Source organism: Malaya genurostris, chromosome 2 (genome assembly GCF_030247185.1).
Source record: "Malaya genurostris strain Urasoe2022 chromosome 2, Malgen_1.1, whole genome shotgun sequence".
Classification (NCBI taxonomy): Eukaryota; Metazoa; Arthropoda; class Insecta; order Diptera; family Culicidae; genus Malaya; species Malaya genurostris.
The window spans coordinates 18,285,827-18,307,556 of NC_080571.1; the positions used below are offsets into that span (position 1 = coordinate 18,285,827).

General features: G+C 37.0%; 1 protein-coding gene across 8 annotated transcripts in view; it reads left to right on the forward strand.

Moving 5' to 3' along the window:
* Positions 1-21,730, forward strand: part of LOC131427508 (AP-1 complex subunit gamma-1-like) — a 123,075-nt gene that overhangs the window by 95,680 nt on the left and 5,665 nt on the right. For all 8 annotated transcript variants that reach the window (XM_058590756.1, XM_058590754.1, XM_058590757.1 and 5 more), the window contains 7 exons: positions 9,484-9,551; positions 9,618-9,759; positions 9,831-10,019; positions 10,082-10,654; positions 10,741-11,125; positions 19,622-19,820; positions 19,894-20,014. In XM_058590756.1, coding sequence (XP_058446739.1) covers positions 9,484-9,551; positions 9,618-9,759; positions 9,831-10,019; positions 10,082-10,654; positions 10,741-11,125; positions 19,622-19,820; positions 19,894-20,014 — 1,677 coding nt within the window. The remainder of the gene's footprint in view (positions 1-9,483; positions 9,552-9,617; positions 9,760-9,830; positions 10,020-10,081; positions 10,655-10,740; positions 11,126-19,621; positions 19,821-19,893; positions 20,015-21,730) is intronic.

Sequence of the window (21,730 nt, forward strand, 5' to 3'; positions counted from 1 at the left end):
TCACTGCCTAATTGATAGACAAAGTCTGGTCTGTGCCGTTCAATTATACGCATGATTCAATCTAGGCCACAGTGCAAACAAAGTTATCCCGATGTGTACCTTTCACCCCATGGCCGGTAGGGTGATTTATGACTTAGCAATCGCATGAATAATATAATCGCTTGTTTCAAAAACTTTTCATTTAGGTAATGCCACACTATTGCTCATAAAGCTAAAGTAAATTTTGAGATCTTTAGTAAAATTTCTAAGAAATTCACCAGATTTTGACGTATCCTATTCCGTGTGTGCACAATGAACGATGTGCCGATGGATGGTACGGCGGAAACAAATCACTGTTACTCGTCACCATTTTCGGTGGAATGGACGGCAGAAAAAAATGATGGCTTGGAGGATAGTCCGTCGGAATTTCGTCCAACAGGCAGGCAGATGGGGCCTGATTGGGGAGCCAAACTTATCCTCGGTCTGCATAAGTGCGGTCGGTTAGAGGAGGTGGTAGAAGGAAGAAGGCTAGTGCATGATTGATGTTATATGAAGTGATGTAGAGACTAAATGTGGGCTTTGCGAATCGGCTGCAAATTCGAACCAGCCTGGGTGGATTGACTTAGTTGGCAAAGGGACGGTTGCCAGTGGTTTGATGTATTGACAGTAATCAATTTGGAATTTTAATCCATGCTTACTGAAGCGTCACGTATAAAATGAGAATTATCGATTGTTGGATCGGATGATGAATTGAGAATAGATGAAAGAATGTTCCGTTAGATTGAATGCACAGTGATAGTAATCGATTTTTCTATCCGTGAGTTGACAAGTTGGCAAAATTCATAGTCGTTAACCAATCAGTTTCAGTTTATATTTTACTAGCTGAATGACCCGGCGTTGCTCGGAAATGTTTCGGGAAGATAAGATTCTCGAAGTTGTCCTTACTTAAAGACTGTCCCAGAAAGTATGAACGCACTTTGATTTCGCTGTAAATAATTCACAAGTGATAGATATTCAAATTTTATCCGATATACTGATAATATTAGACTACAACAACAGAATATTATTCTCAACATTTACTACTTAGCCATTGTAGACTAGCTGGCGCACCTTCTTGCGAACGTTCTTCATTAAATTCCGTACAGACTTCTTGGCGACAAGTTTTGACACTTTTTTCCAATCTTTTTCGAACTGTTGAATGGTTTCGGCTGCCGAGACATGTTTCCTAAGATGTGCCTTCGTTGATGCCCAAAATTCCTCAATTGGTCGAAGTTGTGGGCAATTTAATGGATTCATGTCTTTTGGGACGAAAGTGACATTTTTGGTAGTATACCATTCCACCGTTGATTTCGAGTAGTAGCAAGAAGCAAGAACTGGCCAGAAGACAGCAGGATCCTTGTTGCTTCGTATCATGGGTAGAAGTCGTTTTTGTAAACATTCCCTGATGTATATTTCGCTGTTCATTGAAGCAGTGGTGATGAAGGGTTTCGAAATCTTACCGTAGCTACAAATTGCTTGCCAAACAGTCCGCGTTCTGTGCACCATTTGTACACAATATTTCGACGTTGTTCTGCTGAAAGTCCACGCATTTCGAAACAAACTAATGAAAACGAATAAACTACTGCATAAGTGGTTAGAGAAGAGTGTAAACAACAGGACGCAGCCATAAAAATTGACAGATTCTGAACCATTACGAAATGGCAGCGGTTTTTGGTTGCGTCCATACTTTCTGGGACAGTCTTTAGAATCGGTTCGCTCCGATTTGAATAAAACTTTGTACCCGTTTTCAGTATGGCAAAGTATGGTATTAAAGCTGCACGGATAAAGCGATCGATTCGACTTGAGACTGAATTTAAAAAAAAGACGGGTGGGTAATGTCAGAGACATAACCGGACGACGTGAATACGAATAAAATGAATGGTTCAGTTTCTTTGATATTAAAGAATCTGAAAATCGGACCCAGATTTCTGTAACCAAATTTTGAAGCCGACTGCTAGAACAGAATTTTGAATCTGAATTCACAATTTGCTAGATTCTGGAACTGAATTCTGAAGTTGAATTCTAGAACTCAATTCTGGATTGCTGAACTGATTACTGTATCTATGTTGTGGAACAGGCTCGGCACTGAACTCTTAACCTGAACCTTGTAATGTACTCTGGACCTAGAATCTACAGCTAAATTCCAGTTTAGAACTCAGTTTTAAAATTCGGATCCCAAACTCAGCTCCGAAATTCAAATTAATTCAGTTCAAAAATCTTCAGATTCTATTTCCTGATTTCAGTTATTCTTCTAGATTGTTAGATTGTAGAACTGAATTCTTGAACCAAATTCTAATCCTGCACTGAACTGAATTTAAAACATTGATTCTGGAGTGTATTTTTGAACTGAATTCTGTAAATACAATTGAATTTTGAATCTGAATTATAATCCTAGATTGCGGACTGATGTTCCAGAACTTCAGGTTCAGAACTCAGTTTCAGGACTCTGATACTGAATTATGAGCTCCGGACAGAAACTTTGAAACTGAATTCTGGTCTGATACGCATCGTCAGTTATAGAATTCAGTTTCAAAATTCATATCCAAGTACAGAAGTTATTTCTGAAATTTAGTTCTAGAGCCCAGGTCTAGAATCGAGAGCATGATCTCAGTTCCAGAATCCAGGGACAGAATCCAGAATGGATTCTGGACGATGAACTGAAGATCTGGATTGTGGAAATGAAAAAGAGGGATAAGAAATCTTAATCTAAAATCTTAAGGCTCTAGAACTGGAATCCAGAACTGAGCTTTAGAACTGTTGTTATCCCATATTGCTGATCACATCTCAAATGACGTGGAGAGAAAATTATGCTAAATTCTAAAAGTTCTTTAGATTACATTTAGAGCCCTTTGAAGGGCTGATTTTGTAGAATGTTCCCATCTTTGTTCACTTTTCGTTGTAGTTTTCTCCAATGCAAACGACCAGTAGCTCGATGAAGCAGTCGCTCACACGATGTACAAAAAAACGTTACGTAGCAGAACTGAATGCTTGATTCTGTATATGGAACTGAAACTGAGCTGTGGAACTCAACCAACCGAAATGATGCACTTGCTTCACTTCCTGTTCGCACACAAGAATGAACGAAATATATCAAGTGCTAACCTTGTATACCTATCCAGTAGGTAACGCAGAAATGAAATGTGGTTTACTACATCAAAACCTTCGGCTCGGGTACGAGAAAGTCAAACACGCGTCATAAGTTTTCTTCTTTCATACTCGTTGATACCAAACATTTCAGAAAACTTTAGTTTTGAATAATTTATGATTATGTCATACAATTGAAAATGTTATCATAAATTGATGATCATATTTCAGATGGCATGTAGCGAAAATGATGTTGATACGTTAGATACAGCAAGAGATATTCACGATCAATAACTTATCACTCTCTCAGAGGGTAAATTTTGAAAAGGCGCCCCATAGTAAAGTAAGTCGTATTCACGACAAAAGCGCGAATGCACTACAAAATGGTTTGACAAGTAATTGACAGGAACGCTGAAGTAAAATATTTCTTATTTTGATCAAAATATTGATTGAAACAAACTAATACACTGACGAAAATTAGGGGTAGATGGGGTAAGATGCACCCCCTAAGGAAATGTAGCCTTAACACGGAAGAGTTTCATGCATGACTATCTTCAGTAATCATTATTTCTCAAAATTACGTACAAATACTTGCTGAATACATTGAAAAATACATGAAATATCTTATTTTCAAAAACCCTTAAAAATTGTCTATTGAAATATATGCGGGGCATGACGCCCGATCGTGGAAAACATGAAAAATATACATTCTAAATTACGCGAAGTGATGATTATCTGAACATAGAGGCAGGATGATCTTAAACAACGGGTAAACATCCATCAATACAACGGATTAAAGCTCATGACAACCACGGGGCAATATGCACCCTCATAAAGCTTCTTCTTCTTATTTAAAGAAAGCTTTAGACTTTTCGATGACGAAATATTTGCCAGGTGGAAGATTGTTCACTATCATTCATTAAATTGATAACTTATGGATAAATGTTGTAAGCGAATTCTTGAGCATTTTGCCTCACACAATTCGGGTCGTTTTGCCCCCAAAAATATGAGACGATAAATTTGACGATTTTTCTATAAAATTGGAAATATATCGTCTGTATTAGAACTAATTTTAGAAACCCGAATGACTGGCAAAGAAGTTCACTTGTTACAAAATTAAAATCGTCTTCCTCACCCTAGAAAATTACTATGGAACGAACATCAAAAACTACTTATAACAGAGACATAATTGATTTTTCGAAAGTTTTCCAGATATTATTGAGCCATGGCTACCAAAATTTTAAATTAATCTGTTGTTATGGCGGACTTTCAGTTTCATTAAAATTTCAGTGAAAAAAATTGGTAGCTTTCGAGAAAAGCAAAAGGTGCACTATGCCTCGGGGATGCGTTTTACCCCATCTTCCCCTAACTATTATGTTTCATAGTTTCAAGCAGCAATATTTGCTATATCAAACCTGATTTTCTTTTGTCACTGTTTCAATAAAAAATCGTTGTGTGAACCCAAATTTTGTTATCTTTACATTTTTTTTCTCAGTGTGTACTAGAATATTCTTTCTCATTCACTTAGTGGTGTGATAATGATAATGCCTCTTGTCATTTACTCAGTCTCATTAAAAACTTTTTTGATTGTCACAATGATTTCGGACACGAATTTGGGCCGGTTTTTTACCACAAATTCATTCTGATTGATTCGGTTGGTTCACGAAAGCGGACTTCCGCATTTCCGACAACAGTATTGAAACCAAAAGTATCAGTAATAATACATTTGAGCTAGATCACTAGTCACTTTCTGGAAGAAATGTGCGGATAGAAAAAAAAACGCACTTTGTCGGTTACTTCACTAATACCATTATATCTTCGGAGCCGGTAGTATCAGAAATTTAATCTTCGATGTAGATCAATGCTTCAAACGAGCCTTGTTGAAATCGATTCAGCCATCTCTGAGGAAATCACAACCGTAAATGGCAGCCAAATTATCTTTGGACTTGATATGCAACCCTAGAGTGGTCTAAGAGTGGAGTTTAAGTTTGTTAAAATCGATTTACCCATTATGCACTCATAGTTATTTTCCGATCTCGTCGAGCTGAGTCGAATAGTACGTAACACTAGGGATCTCCGAAGCTCCGATCAAAAGTGGTTTTTTAGCAGTTGTATTGCCTATTTTTTAGAAATTAGATTGCCTATTATTATTTTGGATGCTTATAACTCAATCATTTGTCGATGGATTTATATAATTTACCTATCGATCGATTCGGAAACATTTAACTTACATATATGAGGCAATGTCGTTTAAGCATTTCAATAGTATATCAATGAAGAATCGGTTTTCACGAACCAATCACAGCTTGTCATAATGATGCCATTCTGTCATCCGATTGGTGCAATAGGAACTATCGCACCAATCGGAATCTGTAAATACATGCTCAAACACATTTTTTTTCTCAGTCAACCCCTGACTGTGAATGAGGCAGATAGTTTAACTAGTAACTGGATGAAGAAACTGACATGTATTCGCTCGCTGGATAGTCGCTTTTGCACTGTGCGCGATGGCATCCACACCATTTTCCGTCTGCTGCACACCGTGCTCATTTCAGTGATATTGAGTATCAATTATTTGCCGATTTTGATTCTCCGGTACCTAGTAGGCCAATTTAGAACTATCGGTGATAGATTTTGCGGACCGAATTTGAAGCGCTGTATCTTGGTGATTCATTGATGGATTTGCCACATTAGCTTGATTCGAAAGCATTACTTCAACATTGTACGCTTAAAAATGGATTGGTTTGTCGATAGGGTCGTGTGCACACTGGAATATCCATTTACGAGTCAAATGGTTGCTCGCAGTCGATAATCCTGTAACCTAAATGAATGGTTAGTCATTGATATAGTCTTTTGAAGCCTAATATTTTGGTCTTCCTCCTTGTCTTGCTCCCAAGAATCACATAGAAGGAATCCAGACTAAATGTAACCAAAACAATGCAATGCAAACCTAGGGACTGGGGTCTACTATGAGATTGATAGTACCTATCAGCTCTCTCCGGACAGTACCAGCCTAGATGCCGTCTGGAATCCTGCGGAAAAAAATGAACCAAGAATAGATCCACTGGGTTCCTGCTTCCATGTCGTAAAAGGCGACAATTGCAGGAGTTTCTTTTTCCTTTCAGTTATCAGATATTATCTATGTTTCACTTGTGATTACTCTATTTTACTAAATTATCTCTTCATTCAACCTATCAATTTCCGTCTAGCTTCGGAGAAAAGTTTTATTTGGAATGTTTTCTTTTTCCATGTCATAGATTGTCTTTCAGGATTATAAATTGAATGATAAAAATCAACTATTGCACAAATCCGTTGATATTACAAAGTTAATAACAGAGATAATATATATCGGTATATTGAAAACATAGTAAAAACACTTGATATTAACATTTCAAACAATAAATTAATATTTTTCTCCGCAGCCGGCTGCCCAGATCAACCAATTAATAATTTTAGTAAATAATAAAGCGGAAATAATACAGAATCAAGACGCGCGTGAAATCTGTTGACCTTTATTTGGTGATTTAGAATGATTTTATAACAACTGTTTAGAGTATGTCAATGCAATGAATCAACTATTGTCGTGAATACGACTTACTTTACTATGGAGTGCCTTTTCAAAATTTACCCTCTGAGAGAGTGATAAGATTTGATCGTGAATATCTCCTGCTGTATCTAATGAATCAACAAAATTCTTGCGACATGCCATCGGAAATATGATCACAATTTTATGATAAAATATTCAGTTGTGTGACATAATCTCAAATAATTCAAAATTAAACTTTTTTGAAATGTTTGGTATAAACGAGTATCAAAGAGGATAATTCATAAGGCGCGTTTGCCTTTCTCGTATTTTGAAAGCTCATAGCTCAGTGATCTGTAGAAGGATTTATATAATCTATCTACCAATAGAATCGAACATTTTCAACTTGAACGTGTATTGCAACAACATTGAAGTTTTTCAATAGTACACTATTGAAAAACCTGTTTGATTTAACCCATGACAGCACCAGCCAATCAGAACGCAAGATGTCTGCATCTATACAAGAGCATGCATATAAACGTTGAGTGGTTCATTTTTCCTACCATTTGCTGAGCATCTGTTCCCGAAACAAGACACACATGAGAAGTTTAAATAATTTGCACCGTCACTAACACATTCAATTACGAACGGCAATGCGAAAGTGGAAGTGATGATGTTGAACACATCTTTATACTAGTATAGGGTCATATATACAGATTAATCTGTATTATTATTATTATTATTATTATTATTATTATTATTATTATTATTATTATTATTATTATTATTATTATTATTATTATTATTAATATTATTATTATTATCATTATTATTATTATCATTATTATTAATATCATTATTATTATTACTATCATTATTATTATTAAAATGACTCTTGCATACCGAAGATCGTCGATACATTTCAGACCAGGCCATTGCAATTGTCTCGTACTGAAATTTCGAGAAGAATATCAGATATCTTCGAACTTCATAGCTTCAATAAAAATAAACTACAAATTTGTCGTACCTAGCCTCCTATATAAAATTAAAAAGGAATTGTTTCAAGTTTGGAATATGTAGTTGTAGAATAGTAGCTGTTTACTGTAACTAATCTGTACTTTCATGTAGGTGCATCGCTTCAAACTCTATTAGTGAAAAAGGGGGAAGCTTGCACAATTCATACAATCAATCAACTAACTGATATTCAGAAAAGTGACGGGAGCGTGCCAGTTTTTTCGTATTCACGACATCCAGTTATGTCTCTGACATTACCCACCCGCCTTTTTTGTCTAAATTTTATTCACTCGTTTATTTTGCATCACGTAATTTCATTTTTTTTTTTAAATAGTGAAGTTTTTATTCTTGACGCGATAGTATTGCAAATTTTTCTTCAGTTTCCTCGAATAAGAGCTTTGAATCAAGACTTTCCGGGACTTTAATATAGGATATTGTTGAAACGTTCATTCGGGAAGTCAGTGAGTTTAGTGGTACATCCAAGCATCTTGAAACCGGAACATACTGAGTCGCGCGCGAATAATACCAATACTGAAATTTTTACTAACAAATATCCTTCTTCCACGAGTTGTTTCCCCACAAATCTGGTCTTTTGTGGCGAATTACTTCACGCAAACGTCTCATAACGCACAAATAATACTCCTAGTTCACGGTCGGAAATAATACACCTTGTGGAAGAAAATTCAATATACATATACATTATTCATATTCATATTATATTCGTGCCACAGATAAACAACTGTTCTCTTCAGAGTATCGTTGCCGAAACACTCTTTTAACTTTTGCAATGTCGTAGCACCATTGAAACCGTTTTTAACGCAAACTTTGATGCAAATTCAATTCCATTTTGAAAATTGTACAAAATGGAGGACACGCACAATCGCAGATTACAAATGTTCAAATAACAAGCTAAAAAGCTATAAAAAATCTAATCGGGTGACTGAGAGCGCCACATGGTGGTGATTCCGGGAACTTTTTGAACAAGGTAGTATTTTGTGCTGACTGTTTCACATGGTTCCTTTCTTGTATTGTTGAGGCTTTTCTATAATGTTTAATAACACAGAATGTACTGGAACAGGTACAGAAAGTACAGGAAAAGAAAGTACATAAAATTCAGAAACAATTACAGGAAATACAGAAACAAGCACTCAAAGTACAGGTACAAGTGCGAAAAATACAGGAACAGGTGCAGGTGCACAAAGTACAGAAACAAGTGCAGAAAATATAGGAACTAGTGCAAAAAAAATTAAGTTTAAAAGCTAATAGCAAATGTTTTCGAGGCAAAGGGGCTAGGGTCCACTAGGAGATTGATAGTACCTATTATGTTAGCTCTCTCCGGAGAGTACCAGCCTAGATACCGTGTGGAATCCGGCGAAAAAAAAAATTAACCAAGAATAGATCCACTGGGTTCCTGCTTCCATGTCGAAAAAGGCGACAATTGCAGGAGTTTTTTTATCCTTCAGTTTTTCTACGTTTCACATCTGGTTACTAAATTATCTCTTCATTCAATAAAGAATTTTATTCAAAAATTTTTTCTCATGATGTTAAAAATAAACAATCGCGAAGATCCATCAATACTACACTTTTAATAACATAGATCGTTGTGTTAAATAAATACTAGCAAAATGCTACTCCAATAGATTTGGATTAAATATATAAATAATTTAATGAACCATTTTTCGCGGTAAATTATATAGTGAAAAAAGTACACAATTCAGACGCGCGTGAAGTCTGTTGATCTTTTTTTTTGTGACTACTATTAGTCACTACAATTTTCGAATTACAATAATGATTTGTGTTTATATTTATGTTTCAAACAAAACATTGTTTTCTTGTCATTTCAGATACAGTCCGGGCCTGACAATCAACAACATCAAACAAGTTATCAATGAGACAATAGAAACTAATATTCGTAAGTAATTGTTAAAAGCACTGTTGAACACTTCACCATGTTGTCATTTACTCCTATCCACATCAGTAAGGAAGCCTTCACCAACGCGCCTCCGTGAGCTGATTCGTCAGATCCGAGCCTCCCGCACGGCTGCCGAGGAACGCAGTGTGGTCAACACAGAATGTGCCTATATCCGCAGTACCTTCCGGGAGACGGACTGCATTTGGAAGTAAGTGTTGATAATTAGGTCTTCAATGCAGCTATTTATTCCGATTGTTGACGTATATCAAATTCCTTCAGATGTCGCAACATGGCCAAATTACTTTACATTCATATGCTCGGCTACCCGGCTCACTTCGGACAAATGGAAGCTCTGAAGTTGGCAGCCAGTGCAAAGTATTCCGACAAACGGATAGGATATTTGGCGGCCATGTTGCTGCTAGACGAACGACAGGATGTGCATGTTCTGATGACAAACTGTTTGAAGAAGTACGTTGAGCCGTTTGCATTTTAGTGCACGTTCGGTTCTGATCAATATCTAATTTTTCTAGTGACCTAAACAGTTCGACGCAGTTCATCGTGGGTACTGCACTTTGCACTTTAGCGGCCATAGCCTCTCCGGAAATGGCTCGTGATTTGTCACACGAAATCGAGCGCCTAATTGCATCTTCAAACACCTTTCTTCGCAAAAAAGCTATCCTCTGTGCCTTTCGAATGATTCGTCGAGTGCCTGAACTGATGGATGAGTATCTGCCGCGGTGTGCGCAGTTTCTACACGATAAAAATCACGGGATCCTCGTATCGACGGTCACCCTGATAACGGAAATGTGCGAACAAAGTCCTTTTGCCACCAGCTTCTTCAAGTCCTCTATACCGACCTTGGTGCGAATGTTGAAAACACTGACCGTTAGTGGGTACTCACCGGAGCACGTAGTTAACGGTGTCAGTGATCCTTTTCTACAGGTCAAATTGTTGCGTCTGCTAAGGACCTTAGGTCATGGCGACTCGGATCAGACGGAAACGATGAACGATGTGCTGGCGCAGGTGGCGACCAATACCGAGACAAACAAAAACGCCGGCAATGCGATTCTGTACGAGACGGTGCTAACAATCATGAATGTCGAGTGAGTATGGTCATAGGAAACGAGTCGCGCCGTCCCCAATTTCTGATTTGCGTATATTTTTTCAAATTATATTTCATTTCAAACAGATCGGAAAACAGCCTTCGGGTACTGGCGGTCAACATTCTCGGTCGGTTCCTGCTCAACAGCGACAAAAACATCCGCTACGTAGGACTCCTAACGCTGGTGAAAACGGTCCAGCGGGACATGACCGCCGTCCAGCGGCATCGCATTACCATTCTCGAGTGCCTTACCGATTCGGACAGTTCGATCCAGAAATGCGCCATGGGACTATCTTTCATACTGATCAACTCGCAAAATATCGAAACGATTGTGCGGGAACTGCTGAAGTACCTCGAAACGGCCGAACCGGAAATGAAAAGCGTCTGCAGCAGCAAGATTGTGACCGCGGCCGAGCAGTATTCGCCGTCAATCCACTGGCATCTGGATGTGCTGCTGAAAATACTGACGATCGTAAGTTGGTTATTAGTATCTATTGTTTGAAGTAGCATCTGATTGTTTATATTGCCGAGTTTGATACATTTTTGATCTAATCAAATATAAACCGATGACAATAGTTTATTGCGAAACTAGGTTAGGTGCAGCTTCGAGTAAAAATGTCCATTAGTTAGATGTTCGAAATGCAACAGTAACCTTTATTTTGATAATAGTTAGTCGTTTCAATGCCCGAAACCCACCTCTACACAGAAAGCTCGAACCGGACCGGTTCAATTGATTGACGAGTGCAGACTGACTAAAAGTAAATGGATACGCACTAAAAGATCTGTAATTCGCGATTCAATAAGTTTGAAAGGTCCATTCATGGTTGTCCAACTTCAAAATTACACCATAAAATGGTTACATTTCTCCAGCTCGAACGAAATTTCTCTAGCATGAACTTTCCTCTTGATGCAGCTTATCAACGTTCGCTTAGTGGAAATGGACACGAAATCAACCCATTTCATCCATTTTGGCCCCTTTTGTCTATGAAATTATCCAATTTGATCAACATTCCGGGAAATTCAAAGAGACAAAATCTTCGCCCCAAAAAAATGCTTCCTATACTTCCTATACTTGCGAATAAACATACGCGCTTTTCCAGGCATTCTTCGATGTAAACTTTGGCTGACGAATGTTTCCATTTTCAGACCACAACTGCAAATCGCTTGCCAAATCAAGACCTTCTTCGCGAACTTGTCGTCAAACACGAACCTGAATCTTCACGGAACATTCTCACGTCCAATCGAGATGTGAAACTTTTGACCGGGAAGCTGCTAAGAATCGAGTTAGCCGCCAGTTTTGTCATCCATCAAAATGCAGCCCTTGAGTGGCGTCAAAACACTTTGCACGCATTTTCACCACGGAATGTGGCGACTCGAATGTCTACTGGGCAGTGTTGGTGATTGCCGAAAATTTGACAGAAGCTGCTATATTGCTATCTATATTGTATACAACATCTTCAATCCGGTAGAAGATGCTACAAGAACTCAAGTCTCTCAATGCTTGAACCGCGAGAGAATTTTTCTACATTTCTTCGCTCCACTTCATACTCTGAGTATTTCACGCTCTTAGAAAAAATTTACAGTCCGATAATGATCGTTGCTGTGTGGAATTTCCCAAGAGAGAATCGCAAGTTGACAATTATCGCAGAAAATCGAGTCGATAATTCAACTTGATGATTCTCATACTAGGTGGCAATATTTCAAAACCCTTGTGTGGAGCATTCACAGACATTTTCATAGACACAACTTACACAAAGGTTATATGCACATAGTTAGAATAAGCGGCAATAGTAAAATGATTCTATTGCAATTATCAACTGCCTGTATAGAATCGGATCGCGAAACGAGAATAAGAGACCGTTTGTTGCTTCAGAGAGGATCCCCACAGCAGCGCGCTAACCTTTGATTCTCAGAAATGTCATCGAGAGAAATTTTTGATGGCACTGATTCAATCGTTGAAGAGTTGCCAGTGAACGTTCTTTGATACGATAAAAGCCATCCTTGCTACTGGGTTTTTGCGACTTTAATATACTTCTCTGGTAAGAATATGCGGCACCGTTTGAAAGTTAGCGTTGTACCTCCTGATCACATCTCCGGGGTTGGCTTTAACGCATCTTCAAGAATGTTCGAATATTCGTTAGTTCCTGTCTACACTCAAGTTTCCTTGCAGTCATTCAAGGGTTTAATTTTGTTTACGTTTCGTTTTGGACTCATCATTACATAACAGTTTATGTTGAACTGCAAGATGGGATAACAGTTCAACATAAACTGTTATACACTGTTGTTTTCGGCATCTTCAGCACTTAGGAACCAGATCACTCAGGATTTTCCGAGTGTTTGGGCAAGTTTTTTCCCTTTCGAGTTCTATTTGACTTTTTTTTCGAACGCATTCGACTACTTTGATCATATTTGTATCTGTTGTTCTCTATAGAGTGCCTATAACCAGAGTGACGACATCATCCGAAATGTTGGCAACAGTTCAAAACATTTAATTCGAAATGTTGGTAGTTTCGTTAGCTTTACGTTGTATTCGACAGGTCGTTTGCTCGTTTGGAAAAAAGCTGTCATTCCAAAAGAACAGCTGTCGTCACTCTGGTTATAGGCACTCTAGTTCTCTACAGAAGTGTAAACAGTGTATTTTTAGACAGCCTTTTCGCAGTGTAGAAATTACATATTTTGATTCTACACAACAAAATTTACAACTTTACCAAACTATATTTTTCACACACATCCATATACTCGTTCTTCAAATGCTTTTCGGGTGCGATGTGCCAATTGTGGCCTTAGCCAGTCTTGTTACTGACAACACAAAGAAATAATTTTCTATCTCCAAAATGTCCTCTTGAATGCAGGAGCGTATTCGTTTTTGAAGTTTCCCTCTTGTTTAGAACTTTTCTTTTACAACCGCCCAGAATTTTTTCATCTGGTTAAGTTGAGTTTGGCAAATTTGCTTTCTTCGGTGATGCAGTGCACAGTGATGCCAAGGTGGCAGAAATCCAAAAAATAAATTTATTTTTTTCCTGCGCTGTATTAATTTTTTTGAATTCTCAGATAAGTAAAGGATCACAGTTTAAAGTATAAAAATTTTTGAATAAGAAATAATCTCTCCATATCCTCTCAAAGATAGGGTATTGTAAACTTTCTTTTCATCCTTCCATACAAAACATCCTTCCATACAAAACAATGACGATGTTTTGCGGTTAGAGTTCTATATAGGTAGGAAAGGGCTACCATTGTTCAATAGTATTTGATTTTAAAGCATTTTTTCTCTACTTTTCAGAAACCACTATGCGATATTGCACATTTCTGCACCTTAAAGGTTATTTTCCATAGTTTGCGGGGTCGACAATAAAAATCCCAGAAACAAGGGCCAGACTTTTGTAACTGAAGTCGGTGTCAGTAAAATTTAAATAAACAGCTTTATGATAAATGAAATCAGAATATTTACTATATATATAGCATAAAATAGCTATATAAATGTCGGTATATAAATCAATTTATAATATATCAGGCGTTTGAATAAATTATTGAAGTTTTATGATTTTTAGTGAGAGTATCATTGTAGTACCGTTTTTAAAAGTATAGTCCATCGTTATATACCACCACTAAGACTCGGATACCACGTTTGAAAAATTCCTTTTCCTCAGAATTCGACGAATGAATCGATGCAATTTTTGGTGGTGTCGTAGTTTTTGAAACTGACCTGACAAGTTATGCGCCATGGATGGGAGAATGTCTGATAAAAAATGGCGGCTGGGGCAGAATTTTTCATTGCAGCGATTATAAAAAAAAACTTTCACAACATTCGAAGCATGGAGTCTAGCATTGTCATGAAGCAGAAATACTATGCCATGAAGATCTTCATATTGCGACCGCTTTTCATGCAATGCTCTGTCTAAACGCATTTGAGTAGCTCATGATAAATAGAGCACAGTTGATCCTACCACATGCACTTTTTCTGTTCTCCGGAACTTTCTTGTAGTCCATATAAAAAATCCCAAATTTGAACCACGAAAACCACTTTATGCATGTTTGCTCAGCGTCATTTTTTCGTCATTTTTCATTTTACATAGTTTAATAAGGTACTTTAACATAATAAAAACCCACTATTATTAGAAAAGCGGTAGTATTCAACCAAATTTTTTTTGTACTTGCAAAGCATTTTCCAAAAATTAGTATTTTTGATAAAAACATGAAAGAACACTATTTTGATAGTTACTCTCCCATCTTCAATCATAGTGCAATAAACTACATTAGTTGTAAGTTACAACATATCAGAAAATAAAAATATTAAGATAAGCCCTTCTGGAGAAGATTGATATTTTCAAGGAAAAAAATCAAATTTAATCATTATTTGAAACATTAGTTAAAGCTCCTCATCAATCACGAAATAAATAAAAATTCACAAGTTAATTTATTAAAAAAGTCGCCATTTTCCGTCCATAGCGAACGGTGCATCATGTCACTTTTATGTGGATCGAATATTTTTTCATACATTACCAAGATGGAAATATATTCAGAGACCTCAAATTATTAATAAAATATCATCCAGCTGACGTTTATCGACGTATTTATAATTTTTGCCAACTTTTGTATGGAGAGGCATCACTGTGCAGTGGTACGAAGCCAAGGTTTTTGATTAAACAAAAACCTTGGCTTCGTACCACTGCATCACCGTTAAATATAATATATTATATTTAATCTAAAAATTGATCCTTTATTGTACGAGGTTAAACTCGAGCATAATGAAAACCGGATGAAATTTAAGTTATTCCTTCACGAATTTTCGAACTTTAGATCGAACGCTCTTCATCAAGCTCCGGACTAGTGCTGCATCCCATTTTTTGGACGCTTGAGCCCCCCAGCTGGCGTATCAGTCTTCTTGAAGACCCTCTTCACGATTACTCAGTAACGTTCGATGTGTCGAAGCTGAGGGCAATTTGGTGGATTGATATTTTTCTCAACGAAATTTATACCCTTTTCCGCAAGACTATTGAGAGTGGTTTTGGCATAGTGAGCCGACGCTAAATCCGGCCAAAACAGTGGATGTGTACTATGCTTCTTATAAAAAGGCAGCAATCTCTTCTGGAGATACTCAGATCGATAAATTTCTGCATTTATAGTTCCGGTAGTGTTAAAAATGGTTGACTTCAAACCACAGGAACATATTGCTCGCCATACCAGTACCTTTCGACCGAATTTCTCCACTTGAATCGACCTGTCCACATCGCTCACATCCTCCCCAACGAGGACAGTGAAGTATTGTGGACCTGGAAGGGTTTTTGAGTCCTCCTTTGCATAAGTCTCATCGTCTATTAAAACGCATGCATCCGGACAATTCAAAAGACGCGAATACAACTTCCGGGCCCTTGTTGCTGCTTGCTTCTTCTGTTCTACACTTTGTTTTGAGATTTTCTGCTTCTTGTAGCTCTTCCGGAGATTTCGCCTTTGATACGCTGGATCATTCCGACACTCGTTCCTGCTTTTTGGCCAAATCACGTATTGACATTGATTTATTTTTCATGATTAGAGATACCACTTTCTGGTCCAGTTTCGAGTTGGAAGAACCGGGTTTTCTACCTCTTCCTGGTAGCTCATCCAAAGAATAGTGTTCCCCAAACTTATTAACGATTGTTTTAACACTGGCATGATGAATTCCAAACCGCTTCGCCAATTTTCGCATAGTAATACCCTTCTCACTTAGCCATGTGTCCAGAACCTTAATTTTCACTTTCTTTTCAATACGCGACATTTTTAAAACGCAGAATTTCATCCGCTTAAACAAGTAAACAAACGAAAGCTGACGGCCAAACGCACAGCATGCTGTGATCTAAGCATAAAAAATCATCACAAATACATGCGTACAACACAAATGTATGTGGATAGCTTATTTTCGATACACTCCTTAGTAGGATTGATCATGTTATTTACACTAAAGCCAAATGATATTAGAAAAACCTTTTTTACGCGAAAAACTTGAAATATGTTCATGTTTTAATGTGGAACACATTTTTGTTTTCTATACAGGGGTGTAAACTAGAAACTCAAGAAAAATACACGTAGAAATGTGGTCAGGTTTTGAACAATTACAGCTCAGTCAATTTTGTATCAATTATTAATATCATGTCACCATTTGATTGGAAATATTTCTACGTATTGATTTGAATGCTCATAGCCATGTATTTTTAATTATATATCATTGAAATGTTGATTAATAGCTAGCAGTGTCCTATTTTGTCTGAAAAAAATCTCCGGCATACCGATTTTGAAGGAGTAAGCGATATATTAAAGAGAAAGCAGCGCTCTGATTGGTCAATCGATGCAAAAGCGAAGCTGTTAGAAACACGCGAAGCTATAAACATAAGCAAAATTATAGCTAACGTTTCAGTCCTACACGTAGCTTGCTAGAGGTAGGTTGTTGCTAGACAGCAAGACAAAAAGTGCCATAAAACGATTTGAAGCTTTAATTGCTATGCCCTGATCTTGTGTCATAAAAGATTGGATGAAATCCCATGTTATGCCGTTTCTCCTGAGAAATTGACAACTACTCCAGGGTAAATTTTGAGTGCATAAGATTAATTTCTAATTTATATAAGGTGAAATCGATTGATAATGAGAAAAAGTTTATCGCTTTAACTGAAATCGCAGAATGGTAGTAATGGTAGAGAAACGCTATAAAAATAACGGCTTGCATACAAAACTTGAACACAAGCTTGGCGAAGAGAAGCTCAAGTATCGATATCCGTTCGCAATCATGTACAAACATTTAATTGCATACATTTGGGCTATTGATGTAATTTCGTCGGCTACAAAACACATACAAATCACGACAAATAGAGTCTATATTCTGGGCTCGCGTGTTCAGGGTTGGTTCCTAATAAAGATCAATCTAAGCAGACTCTCGTGCATTTTCAGATTCAAAAGTCTGAAGATTAATTGAAAATGCCGATCATTAGAAATTTTGGTTGCCTTGTTCCACATCAATGGCTCGAACAACCCCATGGGGCTGATCCTTGTAGTTTTATTTAATTTACTCACCCCCGGCTCTGCGCGTAAATTGATGTTCCAGTGTACCCTCTCAGATTTAAATGAAACTCTCCGGACATGTAGGATTTGTCACAAAAAGCCACTTTGCATACTTTTTTAATAGGGACTGTCTTTTGAACAAGGCCATTTTTTTGTTTTCAAATGGTTATACCATTTTTTTGTTTTCACCATTTTACCATTTTTTTTGTTTTCAACCATATTTTTACCATTTTTTTGTTTTCAAATGGTTATAGTCGAAAAATGACAAATCCTACAAAAATGTGTTCTACTAGCGAATTTGCAAGTCAAAATTTCCAAAAACACACTGAAAAAACTCCTAATAGATTTCCAAACTGTGAAAAATCTAATGTCGAATTACAAAAATAAAACATTTCTGATTTTGATGAAATTTCGTCTCAATATGTTTCCCTGCAAACCCTATGGGTACTTTTATGGTTTAAAAAAATCCAAGTTTTCTGTGAACTAGGTGATGAAAATCAAAATTATCTAACCGTCATATTTTTTATTCTTTTACCCTAAAATCGTTCGCCTAACAGAAAACTCTGACCCTTTGTTCGGGGTTAAAAATCGTGCCCAGAACAAAAACCGTCATATAATCGACGACAGAAATAAGTACGAAATTTTCAAAACAGTTTTTCTATTATTTGAACTTGTATGACTGGCCATTTGATGACCGTAAAATCTTCCTTCAACTATGACGGTCTTCTGATCCCGGAAATAGTCAAAATCTCCACCATAAAATTTTCATAGATTTATCATTAATTTTTAAAGAGAAAGACACCATCACACCACTAGGTAGATTAAAACATGTTGTTTCAAGTTATAGACATTTTTGCAATCATTTTTACATCCTTTATCATAAATATTAATTCAAATCAATTGTCATGTAAATCTTATATTCAATCCACAGGTGCAAATTGCCTGCCAAAACCAAAAATTTTTTTAGAAACTTCGAATACTTCTTCTAGATATTTAGGGGGTTTGTTACCGGCTTCTTCTGTTTAAACTTATTGTAAACCTGTTCTATGTCAGTAGCTTTCATCGCTTATTATGAAGCAATCAAACTTGCACAACAGTGCAGTGTACAATTTATGAGCTCTTTATTTAGTCTTGGTGTTTTGCTTATCATCTGGATTCGTAGCCACTGTTACCTTGTACGGTGACAGTACGGCTCGTTCGTTGACTCTAGGTGTTGTGTTATTTGTGTTATTTGCTGTATTATTCCCAGCTTCCTTCCAACATATCTGACGCATGAATTTAATAATGTTTGCCGAATACGATTTGACCATTTTTTTTTTGGCATGTATGATTCTGCTAAGTTTGCGTGGGCAAAATTTGGATTTGGTTTATGTACAAAAACATTTTTCTACGCTTTTGCTTCGGAGCGGTTTTGACAGACAACTGATTAGTAAAATAGACAATAACAAAATGCGGTTACATTCCACCCGCAAAAATACATGCAAAATAAGGGAGATTTAAGTTTTTGAAGAGCACGATTAAAAAAATACACCTAATTTAAAACGACAATTCATTTATCGAGTGTCATTTTTGTAAAGTACTGATTCTATTTTTCAATGTGGAAAAAGTACGGCTGAGGCCTAGCTTATAAATTTATAGGATGGAATATATTAGAAAATCGATGTGAGTTGTGCTTGCATCATTCTTTCTAGTATATGTTTTATTTTCATTTTTTTGCTCTAACCGGATCAATTCGAATCGAAGAAAAATGTATTCTGAGCTTATCACTAACCACAAATTCACGTGATTTTGACAAATAATATAATGTACTGCTACCAATAGCATGTGCAGCGATGAAAATGACTATTTTCAAAATATGGTGGAAAATTTAACTCAACCTTGTGAACTAAACAATAAGAATTGTGAACTTTATTTATGCTTTATGGTGCAATTATCGTTACAGGCGGGAAATAACATCCGGGACGACGTAATTGCCTCCACGATTCAGCTCATATCGAACAGCCCCAAGGAAGAGCAGAGTTTTATCAGTGCCAAAATGTTGGAATCAATTAGCAACATGAATCAGCTGGAGAACCGACAACCGTTGGTGCAGGTAGCAGTTTGGACACTGGGCGAATACGGGGAAGCTGGCAATTTCAATGGTTTGTGCTATTTTCTTTGTTTTGTGGTACTTCAGCCGAATCCATTTGCTTATGAATTATGCTTATCCCGCAGAAAATGAACTGATTGACCACTACCGGCAGCTCCTGTGGGCACCTCATCTATCAATCACCACCAAGCAGTACATTCTGGTATCGTTGGCCAAACTCAGCGTTCGAATGGAACACTGTACGGCGTAAGTAGGGGTTTTAAAATAGATAGAACATGAAAATGTACGCAAATCGGGAATAATATGCACCGGTGGCGAAGTTTGATTGAAGCACGATATGCACCATAAAAAAAACAAAAATTAAAATACCAAATAAAAGGTAGAAACGTGAGTCCAAATTCGTAGATTTGCAAAGTTTACTCTTTCCAACACTATAAAAAAAACGGTTTTAATGACTTTTTCGTTTTGTTGTGCTAAACTTTTTCATCATTTCCATATACAGACAATACAAATACAACTAAAAATCTCATCATAATTTGCTGAACATATTTCTGATGGTTTGGGGAAAATCTGATGTTGTTAAGTTTGGTACAACAGGATATATTTTTCCAATTTTCAGTGTGAACGGCTTTTAATAAACGAGGTTAACATCTTATTTTTTTATGGCGCACACCGTAAATGCTATCATTTTGCGTCGTGAATGTGCAAGCCCCGTGTTATCAGAAAACAAATTTCACTACCAACAACTCCAGGTTTCCACATAGCACCGAAACAAACACACCGTTGTTGTTGTGCCATGGCAAGATAACATCAAGTTTTGAAATTGTTTTGTTATCTGCCGTGTGCCGTTTTGGTATCGGGCAGAGCAGGATCACTTTCGTGTGCGCAAACAGCGCACTCCACCGCAAACCGTAGACTTCTGAAACAAACATTGATTGTAATAACCCACTCTCGGTTTGATTCATTGTGAAATCTCAAAATGATCAATCAGTCATCATAATGCTTTATTGTTAATGTGCTATTGTACGGATATTCACAACACACAGCTTTTATTTTTCGTGTGAAAATTCGAACAGACGAACCAAAAACATACAAATTTAGCTTGCGAATATGTAAGGCAGCGAATTGTGGTCCCGGTGTGAGTTCACTAATATGCGATTTTGTTGTTGTTCTCATTACTAAATGAATTCCTGTAATTAGAATCGGAAATTAATTTGAAGCGATAAACAACTATCTTTAAATCCTTCCAACTGCGAAGCTTTCTCTTTGCATTTCATCCAAACACGCATGACCTCCAGAATACTGCAAAGTGCAAGCGTCATGGCAAATGTCAACAAACGGGTTGCGAAATAATTAAATATGATCAAAGCAAACCTGTCAGAGCATCGCATCGTTTTGTATCGCTTCATGTGACACCTGCCGGCTGGCAGCAATCTTCCTCTGATGTGTTTCATGTGCCTCATTATAAATTAGCGTGCTGCCACAGTTTCGATTTGGTTCTAAATTATCAATCGGAGCGATGCTTTCTAACAGATGCCTTACCTTCTTCTTAACAACCATTCCAGCTGTGAGGGATAGAATAGACATAAATATAAGGAACGTATTTCGGCCAATAGGTTAAATAATATCACTAATCTAAACGAATTGACCCGAGGTGTACATAATTGTTTAAAATATAACCACTTTTCTGTACTTTTACATCTTATAATTTCTAATTTGCGTCCCTGTATAGAAAACGAGGAAGTGTTCCTCACGAAAAACTTGTTCTTTGGCTACCCAATACATAACATAACCAATATCATAACTCTGCTGTTTTTATTAATACACTTTAAATGCAGTCCTCGGAAAACTTGTAACGTGGCCGAATATCTTCAATATCGCACCTTACCTTTAACACCACTTTTGATGTTTCGGTCGATAAAAGCTTCTACCCACTATTTCTTCCAGGAATTTGACGAAGTC